Source organism: Callorhinus ursinus, unplaced genomic scaffold, assembly GCF_003265705.2.
Source record: "Callorhinus ursinus isolate GAN/ISIS: 27379988/994484 unplaced genomic scaffold, GSC_fseal_2.0 scaffold88, whole genome shotgun sequence".
Lineage (NCBI taxonomy): Eukaryota > Metazoa > Chordata > Mammalia > Carnivora > Otariidae > Callorhinus > Callorhinus ursinus.
In genome coordinates, this window is record NW_027397150.1 from 214,649 (window position 1) to 226,018 (window position 11,370).

The following is an 11,370-nucleotide window of genomic DNA, read 5'->3' on the forward strand; positions in this document are numbered from 1 at the left end:
CCTGTCAGCGCAGGCCCGAGGGTTACCCACTGCATCTTCCACTAAGACAGATCTGGGAGCCCTGTGTGCTGGCGAGGACCCTGCCAGGCAGCAAGTCCAGGTGGGCACTGATTGTGGCAAGTCTATCACTGCTGCCTCAGGGGGTTTTGGGGCCCTCTGGGTCCTGGAGACTCTGCAGGTGGCTGCAACCAGTCCCTAGCCCCACGGGCCCAGAGGACCCCATCTGCCCCAGGCCAGCTGAAGGGGTGCACACTGTGCATGTGTGGGCCCAGGAGTGCAGGGTGCCTAAGAATCTGGACCCTGGCAAGGGTCTCAGGAGGGTGTCTTGTGGGAGAAGGTGTAAACCGACTCAGAATCCCTGCCCTACTCAGGCAGTACTCCCCCTGAATGCAGAGCCGCAGGTGAGTGGCCTCTTGGCAGGGGCCCGGCTGGGGGGCCCCTGGGAGAGATGAGCGACGAGTCCAGGAAGACTCAGCAGTGTCTGAGCGCTGGCAGCCAAGGTCACATGCTAGTCTGCTCAGGCTCTGATGTACTGTAACATCCGAGCCCACTGTGGACATGACCTCTGTCCCCACAACAGGCCAGGGTCACCCTCTTGGTTTGCTCTCCTTCAGTGACACTCACTATTTAGGCTACTATCAACTCTTGCTTCCGGGTGGGATTCACCCTGTCTCTCCCAAGAACTCTTACTTTTATCCGACTGATTCTCAGGGGACTTACCGGAATGGAGATAAATGAAATTTTAATATAAAATTAGAGGGAATTTGAAGTTCCTTTTGTGACATTCCAACCCTGTCTGCTCCACTGAGGATAAAATAGCTTTTCAATGGCTTGGTGCAGGCTGCTCAGAGGCCTCGGGGTTCCAGCTACCATGGGGTGAAGCGAACAGAACACTAGTGTGTAGGGAAAATCAGGAAGACCTCATCAGATAAAGAGAGCTGATCAGATAAAGACAAAATCTTTGAGTAAACAAGGTAGATCCCAAAATGTTTGGTGAGGCCTTCTCTTCTCGACTACGGAGCCAGGTGCTCTATGTTCCCATGCTAGGGAAGAGACAAGAGGATACTGCTCTGTAACACAGCTGGTCCTATCTGCTGGCAGGTCCTCTTCTGCCCAGCGGTGCTCCAAAGGCCATTGCTGGGAAGGCGCACCTGCTTGCCGGTGGCAAGAAAAGCCCACTGCACAGGAGGCAGCTGCAGAGACTGGGGGGTCTGCTTTATTAGGCAGTGGAAATGCAGGCATACAGCAGGTGCTCAGCTGAGCCTCAGAGTGCAAGGCTGCTGAGTTTTAGAATTAAGTCCTGACCTTAGCATCACTGTGCCTTGCCTCAGACTTGCAGGCACCAGCATCTGAGCGGATACAGTGAAAGTGGTATCATCTGATTGGCAGGAGGCACAACTCCCACCTCCCCAGCCTCCTTCTGCCTCAGCCTCCCCTCCTTCCAGAGGCAGCCCCATCACCAACACATATTTCCCTAGATCAATTAGAATGCATTTGTAAGATTCTTCTTGATAAATGGCAACCACGTTGGAGGGTCAACAAAGGATTTTTATTGCAGGCATTGGAGGGGCACACCATTGCTTCCGAGGACCATCAAAGCATCTACAATTACAGGACGCTGCCCTGCTCCTGAAAGAATGTGCTGTCCCCGAGAAGCAGGAGGGCTGTGAGGTGCTATCAATTGTTGTGATCACCTAAAGCATGAGAAAAAGATCTGAAAGACTCCTCCCCAGGTTCCACGTCATGGTCTGGTTCCTTTTATGTTCTCTACGGACATAGATGGTGCCCAGCCATGGCCCACACTGGTCAGGGCACCGGCCTGGGGGTCCCAGGCTGGGAGAAAAGAGATGGCACAGGTGCCAGGGCTCCTGAGTGAGGAGAGGGTGACTCTGGGCTCCTCTCTCCCAGCAGAGGGCATTCAACAGCTCGTGTCCCCAGGCAATGACAGGAGCGTGTGGCTGTAGAGCAAGGCAGCACACAGGGCTCAGATGGCTGCTGGGGGCAGAGCGGGAGGCAGGTACAGCCTGTAGCCCAGGGCTCAGGCCAGGCCAGGCAGGGTCCATGAGAAGTAGGGGACACGTGGGGCCTGTGGGGGTTGGGCTGAGCTTCAGGTAGGCCAGGCTACTCTTCTGTAAAGAGAAGAAGAATGTACGGTAAGGATGGCACATGTCAAAAAGGATTATTTCATTCAAGCTCAAAGAGGCTAAGAAAGAAGTTTGGGCCCCAGTGTAGGAAAGAGAGGCCCTCCCAGACCCTAATCAGACACACATCCCCCGAAGATGTGAGTCAAATCAGAGTCAGGTGCAGCATCCCAGGGGCTTACTTAGCCAGCTGCCACAAACAGCGTTCCCGTATATGAACACATCTCACCCTCACACGATCATGAAACTCTTTGAGGTCAATGGGACAAGGGCGTTTCTATTTTATAGATAAAAACAATGAGGTCCTGAGTAGTTAAGTGACTAAGATTACAGAGCCTCAAAATGGCAGGATCAGGGCTCAACCTGTAGTCTTCCATGACTAAATCCCTCCTCTTCTGGGTACTAGCTGGTCATCAGGCCCTTAGTCAACCTCAGCCCTCACCTGGCTCCACAGCAGCATGGTTAAACCAAGCAGCCCTGCTTTCACACCCTGCTTATCAAGCTGGGCTTCAGCCCCCAGGGGCTGAGCTTTCATTTCCTGGCTCAAGTTGGGGCAGGGCTTCCTCCTTCCCTTCCCTGAAGAGGCCTACAGTCCCCCCACTGTCTGGAATGACTCTGCTTCCTGGGCATCCCAAGAGCCCCCCTACCCCAGCCCGATTCCCACAGGTTCACCTAAAATCCGTGCAGTGACATCAGGTAGAATGAGGTAGGACTGTCTCCCATAGTTTAAACTTAGTTTGTGAGGATTGGGGTCAGCTGGGAGAATGACCCCGGAGATCAGAGTCAGGACAAGTCACTTTAGTTCTGCTCTATCATTTCAAAGCAATTTTTATGATTTTGGAAAGTTGTTTATTTTCTCTGAGTCTCACTTTGTTTATGTTTAATATAAGGTGTTGATCCAGTAATTTTTAAAACCTCTCTTCCTCTCACATCAGTAAGTCTACAGTATGGGGTTTATTATTAGTATCATCATTATTTCTATTTATTGCTCAAATGCCTCACCCATATCCCCTGAAGTAAGTGTAAAATAGGAGACCACGCTGGTGGGAACCCCTGTCCATCCCCTCCCCCCGTGATGTCCCCACGAACTCTGCCCCAGGACTTACCTGCACAGACCACAGCCACGTCCTCTGCATGTTTGCAATTGTGTTGGCCCCAAAACCTGTGCGCGCACTGCTCCAGGGACCTCTCCTCCCCTGAGCAAGCAACGTCATCCAGCCAGATGTGGCCAACCCCAGGGCCAAATCTTCTCCGGAATTTGGCAGATGGAGAGAGGGACTCCCCGCAGCCCAGCTGCCTGCATACCACCTGGTCGGCTTCTTCTCCCCAGCCATCGTCACAGACAGTGCCCCACTCGCCCTTGTGCAACACCTCCAGCCTCCCGGCGCAGCGGCTGTCTCCTCCTACCAGCTGCAGTTCAAAGGGATCTGCAGGTGCAGGAGGGAGTGAGGGTGGAGGGAGGCAGGGGGACTGACAGAGAAGTTCCTCTACACTCAAATCCCATCAGCACGTGAGACCATCCACTGAGTTTCTGTGCCTACACCCCCTTCTCTCTGCCTGACTGTGTAGTCCAGGTCCCTTCCTTAACTAGGATTTTCCACTTCTCTGTCTAATTTATAAAAATCTAATATTAATAAGTGATTTCCCAATAGTTTTTTTTAATTAAAGAGCTCAACAATACATGGAGTGGCGTGCTCTGTCTACATTATGTAGAATTCAATATATTAACAGTTCACAATAATCTAGCACTTACTTATCACTGAAACCATTTTCCTGTACAGAGGGAGGCATTGATGTCAGCGTTTGAAAAAAACAAGAGGGGCACCTGGATAGCTCAGTCAGTTAAGTGCCCAACTCTTGATTTTGTTTGGGGTCATGATCTCAGGGTCGTAAGATAGAGACCCGCACTGGGCTCCATGATCGGACTGCAGTCTCCTTGGGATTCTCTCTCCCCTTCCCCCCACTATGCTTTCCCTCTCTCGCTCTCTCTCTCTCTCTCTCTCAAATAAATAAATAAATAAATAAATAAATAACAAGAATTGATGAATAACTGACTCTGTCACTGTCACTTGATGTCTGACTTGCTGTCTGTAGACATTGGTTAAATGGAATCCAGTTTAACCAAATTAATGAATGAATCTAGTTTCTGGACTCATGGGCTTTACCTTCACATTCCACCCACACGTCCTCATCATGGGTGCAGTTGTTCCTTTCCCAAACCCCAGAAGGGCAATCCTGAAGGCTGATTTCTTTTCCTGAGCATGATGCCTTTCTCAGCCAGATGAGCCCTTGGCCCTGGGTGGCTTTGTTGCAGCATTTCCGGGTCAGTATGGCCCGTCCACATTCCAGCTGCCGGCAAACCACTTTGGCAGCTGCGAAGCTCCAGCCTGCTTTGCACACGGTGCCCCACTGCCCTTGGTGCTTCACCTCTACTCGGCCCTGGCAGCGCTTAGGGCCATCAACCAGCCGCACATTCTCTGGGACTGTGGGAAAGGAAAGAGGAGGTGTCTGTTCCAGCAAGAACGTGGTCTTCCCAGAATAGAGCCCCATGGGCACATCCCTCTGTTCTTGGTGTTTAGTACAATGTGTCTAGAGTGCTTAGGGTTGTCCAGTAGATGCTTGTTATATGGGTTGGATGAGTGAATCAATGAAATGAATGTCATTTTTCAATTCCAAGTAAATTAACTATTTCCATAACATTTTTAGTTTTTTGAATTATTTTCATATTCATATTCTCACTTCTTCCTCATAAGAGGCAAGTAGAGGGATTGCATAGATTTTTTAAAAAATAAAATGCAATAGTAACATACACAATGTGTCCAAGCCCCAAAACTTCCTGGTTCATTATCAGCATTATCCCCCAAGTATCATGAATTAGTGCTCCCAACCTTCAATCTCTCTAAGAAGTAGGAATGAGATCTCAGCATCAGGCACAAGGATTTATTAGTTGTTTCCCTGGTAACAGTCTGCAGGGTGACAAAGAGAAGACATGGACGAGCCTCTCAGGCAAATCACAGTCCAATGGGAGGTGCATGCAGAGAGGGGATTATTAATGCACAGAAGGCAAAGTGTTGTGTTGGTTTCCTAAGAGCATCTCTTGTCTACTCTCATTGGTGGAACACTTGAGAGCTGGAAGAGCATGCACTGTACTTGGTTTTCTTAGGGGCGAAAACCAGGAAACATACATCATACCTTGCCAGCTCTTTTCTTCCCCATACCTCCCCCAAGCTCCAGACACAGGTTATACTCTTCAACCAACACTTAGTGGTGGATGGATCTGGGCGTACTTGTGTGTGTGTGTGTGTGTGTGTGTGTGTGTGTGTGTGCGCGCGCGTGCAGGAGAGAAGCAGGCTCTCATGTAGGTTGAAACTAAGCTAAATGCTTTACCTCATCCAAAGAGCAGGAATAATACTAAGTGAGGATAATGTTCCTCTGCTGGGCCCACAGTTGAAAAGGGTGAGATACGAAGGGTGAGGAGCTAGCTACTATGTGTCAAGTCCACGGTGGGGGTTAAGACAGGTGACTCTGGTCCACGGGTCTGGTGGCACAGGGTGTGGGGCTACGGTACTTACACTCACATACAGCTCCTGCATCCTCCTCGTGAGTGCAGTCAAAAAAATCTTCCCTTTCACACTGAGACAGGCTCTCTTCCATGCCATTGCATTTGAATTCTTGGATGAAGATTTTTTGATTTCCTTGTGTCAGTGGCCCATATACAGTACCACTGATTGCCCTCTTGACGGCTCCACAGCCCAGCTCCCGGCACACCACGGCTGCATCGTTCTTATCCCAGCCGTCATCACACACGGTGCCCCACTCGCCGGCCTGCTGTACCTCCACCCGCCCTTCACAGTGGTGGGCACCTCCCACCAGCCGCACACTGGACGGAGACCTTCCAAAGGGATGGGAGCTTGGACGGGCATCTGGAGGATGAGAGAGAACTCAGGCATCTCAGAACTCTCCCAACACTTCCAGAGGGTGTGGGATATTGGGGGCTGAGATGGAGGGCTTATGAGGGAAGTAGAGGGAGAGGAGCTTCAGGACCCCATCCCTAAGTTCTGATTCTGCTCCACTCTTAACCTACCCTGCCAAGAAACTCCGCTTCAAGACACCTATGTATATATGCTCACACCGCTAAACAGTGGAAGCCCCAGGTCAGAATACAGGTGTAGAGATGTGCTCTGTTGTGTTGTCATTTCTTGACTCTGCCTCCCCCAGTGGCAGCCGGATGGAGGCTGGCTGTATAGATATACCTTGGGCTGAACAGCCTGACTCTCTCTCCCAATATCCGTGATCCCCCACTACCCATCCTTGCTGCTTCTCATGACATCTTCCTGTGCTCAAGAACCCAGCTCAGAGGAATGCAGACAGCAGTGGGTGAAGGAAGTGTCAGAGCCTTGACCAGTCAGAATCTTAGTCTAGAGGGTTCTAGGGCTTGGGGTAGGAGACAATCTCCCCAGAGCCTCCAGATATGTTCTGAGGAGTCCAGTACATGATTCTGCTTTCCCACAATAACTCTGAGGGTGGAAAAGGCTAATGGAAATTCTCTCCTTCTTCCACTGAGACAAGACATAGAGTGGCGATGGCTGTGGGAGAGCAAAGAAGAGCCTATCAGGCAACACACTTTTGTTGAGCATATACTATGTTCCAGGTACTGGTTTATGAACTCAGAGCATTGCTGCCCTCCAGGAGATGCTATTTAAGAGGTCTGGGGCAACCCCACAAAGACTCCAGCAGCCTGGAAGGGTGAGATACAAAGGGTGAAGAGCTAGTTAGCTACGTGTGCAGCCTTTGAATGACAGCGTGATAGAGAAGAGATGAATGGGCCATGCCTCCATGGAGTGGGGTAGTTGACCGAGACAGGTCTGGGGCACGTGGAGGGGTCACACGTGACTGCTGGTCTGTGGCCTACCCCATTACGAGCAGTGTCACCTATGACCACATGGGACATGTGGGTGACTCAGGCACATGCATGAATGGAATATGACTTTGGAGGACCAGATCTTCCACCATCTACCTTGCCTCAGCTCTGCAAAAACTCCCTAGAACCTGGAATCAACCCCAGAAGAAGTTGCTGAGTGAGAAACACTGAGCTGGTTGATTTTAGAGTGCACTGGAAGTTGACATTTGGTTTGTTCATTTGTTTTTGTGCCTCCTTTTGTTCCATGTGTTTTTTGAGGGAAGCAATATGAGGAATGGAGGCTAGAAATAGATTTTAAAATTTAACTTAAAAAACTAAGAAAAGTTTTCATTTTTGCACACCTACATTTACAGGGTATAAATATAACTCAAGAAGAGTCACCGAGAAATAGCAGTTGGGTCATTGCAAGATTTGAATTATTGTGTACTCCAGGAAGCACTAGCTATCTACATGCACATGTTATCTGATTTCGAATTGTAAAATTGTAAAATTCTGGCTTTAAACGAGTTTTATTTTCCATGAAAAGGAGAATTAGAACCCCTTCCAGGAAAGAAGAAACATGTAAGAAAGAAACAGCCTAAGTGTCAAGGAAATGCAGCTGAGAAGAGATTTGAAAGCCAGAGAGAAGGGCAGAGGGGCCACCGGGGCAGCTGCCTCCCGGACAGTGCCCTCAGCCTACTTTGTTGGCTGACAGCACGAGAGCAAGGCTGGGGGTGGAGAAGCAGTGACCTGGGCTGTGGGAAAGCTGTAGAGCCAAGGTCCCTGTACCAGCAGTGAGGACACCCCTGTACACCACAGGAAAAAGACCATGTAGTCTAATTTTTAGACCGAGAATCTGAAACGGCAATGCTGAAAGAATTGAATTACATCCTGCTGGTGTGGAGTCCATCGTGGCCACTGCAGAGTCTGTGGCTGTCCCTCTCTGGTAAAGCCTCTACCATCAAGAGAAAAAGACTCATGGGATGATGTATAAGAAGCTGAGGGTCCACGACCAACCCCCTTGAGTCTGGAGATCACAGCCTTCCTCTTGACAGACCTATTCTCTGGGTCGCTTGTGCATGGTCCATACAGGTGGCCAGGGGAGGCTGAAATCCAGCCTGCCCACTGCTGGTCAAACCACACACTGCACACAAGTAAATGCATTTCTAGTTCAAAGGAGCCATGCAGGTTGGCACAGGGGCTGGGAAGTGGTAGAGCCCAGCAGGGCAAAAGGAAGTTCCTCTCCCAGATATGCCGACAAGGGGGTGGGATACCTTTTGAGTCCCCAAACAAAGCCATCTGCTACTTGGAGGTGGCCGGGAGTTTTAGGCCACAGAGGCCAAGTGGGAGGGAATCTCCTTGCTGGAAACACCACCCAAATCCCTACCGTGTTCCGGAGGTGGAAACCCACCCACACAGGACAGAGTGGTTGGACTGAGAAACTGGAGAGGAAATTTACCTAGGTTCTACTGAACTAGAGCCTCTCCCCATGCCCCAAGGAAGCATCAAGCTTTTTCATCTCAGGGGCTTGGAGGCCTCCCTCTCAGGACCCCAAAAATCTTACCTAAGAGACCAGGTCCGGTGCAAATGGCTGAGGAGAGAAGAAGGAAGTGAGTGAGATCATGTTGTCAATCCCAAGGCTTTGTTCAAACAACACAACTCTCTAGAAAATCTTTGCCAGACTTTGTGGGGCAGCTAGAGTGCTGGGTCAGGCCCAAGGAAACCTTGTCCTGCAATGACCAGGCCGGAAGGACACATGGACAGTGACTGGGAACCACAAAGACCAATTCTACCACAGCTCGACATGTTCCCTGTACACGAGATGTTGCTCTGCCGCCAGCGTGGATAGATTCACTTTCTATTCTAGCCAGTTATATCGACTGATTACTGCCTGAAGTGGACGGGAGGTGTGCAGCCTCTGGGCTCCACAGCAAGGCATGCCGAAGGCCGCTGGGAAGGGCTCTGGTGCAGAAGACAGAAATGCCATGGGGGCAGCACAGAGAAGGGAAAGGGCAGGATTTGTCTGTGTCACTGGCACTGCGCTCAGGCCACGGCCAGGACACTTTTCCTGTAAAGGGCCAGAGCACAAGTAATCTGGGCTTTGTAGCCTCTGGTCTCTGTTACCACCACTCAGCTCTGTCACTGTAGCATAAGAACAGCCACGTGTGGATATGAGTATGAATGAGCACGGCCATGCTACAATAAACTTTTTTTTATAGACACTGAAATTTAGATTTCCGTGTCACAAAATAGTATTCTTCTTTTGATTTTCCCCCATTGTTTAAAAATGTAAAAACCACTGTTAGCTTGTGGGCTGTAGTTTGCTGACCCCTGATCAACAGGTCAGAAAGCAGCCTTACATTTGGTTCCAAACCCCAGGCTTAAGGGTCAGCACGTCATAGGACATCATAGTTTCTCCCTATAGGACCTCTGGGTGATCGGGCTCCTCTGTGCATTAGGCTCCCTTCTAATGCCGCCCTGTGCCCATCAGTGGTCCCCAAGGCCCTAGGCATTCTGAACTGCAGAACAGTCATGCCCCACCCCCACATCTTATGCAATATTTCTGAAGGAGCTAATGTCTGTGGTCTAGAGTCTTTCAGGCAGATCCAAGAATTTTAGTGGCTTATTCTGGAATATTTTCTTCTTTTCATTTCCAAATAATTTCTAAATAATGCAATGCCCTTATTCTCCAGGATATAGCCAATCTCAGACTCAGTGAGACCTTGTCTGTAACTGTCTAAACCTCGAAGTAATATTACACACAACACCCCACACATCTAGTAAAGAGCACAAAGCCTGTATATACAGAATGCAAACTGAGTGTGTCGAGCCTGGTATGCAGGGATGAACACCATAGAGCCCAAGAGGGACTTGAAAGTTCTGGAGCAGGGTAGGTGACTATGGGTAGTCAAACCAGAGAGGTTTCATGAAGGAGGTGGGGCTGAAGGAAAGCAGAGAAGAGGTGATAGGACACTCCTGATGGGGCTGGACTTGCTGGCAGGTGATACAGGAAATGTACTGGTGTTTAGGAATTCAGCCAGCACCCTACAGAGAGCACACTAAGTGCCAGTGTGAGCTTTGGTGAGGCATGGGATCCTCGACACAATAAAATGGTTGTGACTGATTAGGGAAGAGACCTACTAGGCCTTGTTAGGTGCCCCAAGTTCATTATCTCATGAAAAGTCTCCTAACAAACCTCCAAAGAACATACTATTACCTTCATTTCACAGATGAAAGTGGGATTCCAGAGAGAGAGGGTAATTTAACAATTCAGACAGCTAAGAAATCTAAGAACAAGGATTGAAACTCAGGTCGCTTTGACTCCAAAATCCCCATTTACAGTAAATTATTCTGGATGGTAAGAAACGGGGACCCTAGGGAAACATTATATGCAACACCTTTGAGAGGAAACTGGAGTGTATGACCTGTGAAAGCTGTCTGTCTTCCGGTTCTCTTCCTTTTCTTGCTCTACCTGCTGTTACCCATGGTTCATTTGTCTTTTTATAAAGAATACATTTAGGGAAATTTACACAAAAAGGGAAATGGTATACACTATTATAAATTTGTCAGTGCAAATAAAGGGAAACAGAAAAAACCCTGGTGATCAAATAGATTATAAATTGGGTATGGATTCAGTGGCTTGAGTTTAGACACAGAGAAGGCAGGAGAGCAGGTGAAGCTGCTCCTTAAAAAACAGCAGGATCTTCACTGGCTGGGAGGAGAGAGCACTCTCCCTGATCAAAGTTCTGGGGAGACGCTGAAGCCTCAGTCAGCAGGGGCAGGGATACTCACCGAGGATCAAGGAGAATAGCAGAGCCATGAGCCAGGCTGCTGGAGGTGCTGAGCTGAAATCTGAGGCTGGGAGGAGGCCCTGGAGCAGCAGTAGTCAGCCTGGCTGCCAAGTGTACCAGCAGGACAGAGTGAGGCAGGTCCTGTCTGCAGCAGAAGCATTAAGTCTTATCAGATGACCAGATGACCAGAAGCCAATGGGCACAGGGGGCAGAGCTGATGGAGCTGGGCTTGCTGAGCTCGGCATATCTCCAGAGGAAGGGAGGTGGCCAGAACTGGCAGAAGAACACAGAAAAAGAAAGGAAACTACAAAAAAACCCGAGCTGTCCTGACCTGGTTCTGTGTCCCAGCTCCATCCACCTCGAGAATAGAGGAGCCAGAGACTATAGAATACATCTGGAGTTGCCTTTTGAGGCACCATAATTCAGAGTCAAGGTGTCAATCTCTGCATCTAGGGCTGGCTTTTCCTTCAAACCAGCTTTTCCAGCACAAAGCGGAGGGCTTAACCCATGGATCTGCCCCTCTCCTGTCCTTGTCCTG

General features: G+C 49.6%; 1 protein-coding gene across 1 annotated transcript; it reads right to left on the bottom strand.

Moving 5' to 3' along the window:
• Positions 1-1,527: 1,527 nt before the first annotated feature.
• On the bottom strand, positions 1,528-10,991 carry CD5L (CD5 molecule like). Its single transcript, XM_025860626.2, has 6 exons — positions 10,834-10,991; positions 8,606-8,632; positions 5,714-6,064; positions 4,307-4,624; positions 3,248-3,568; positions 1,528-2,129 (listed from the first exon to the last, which is right to left on the bottom strand). Exons 1-6 carry the CDS (start codon positions 10,859-10,861, stop codon positions 2,122-2,124), a joined length of 1,053 nt encoding a protein of 350 aa, XP_025716411.1. The 5' UTR covers positions 10,862-10,991; the 3' UTR covers positions 1,528-2,121.
• Between the last annotated feature and the right edge of the window lie 379 nt (positions 10,992-11,370).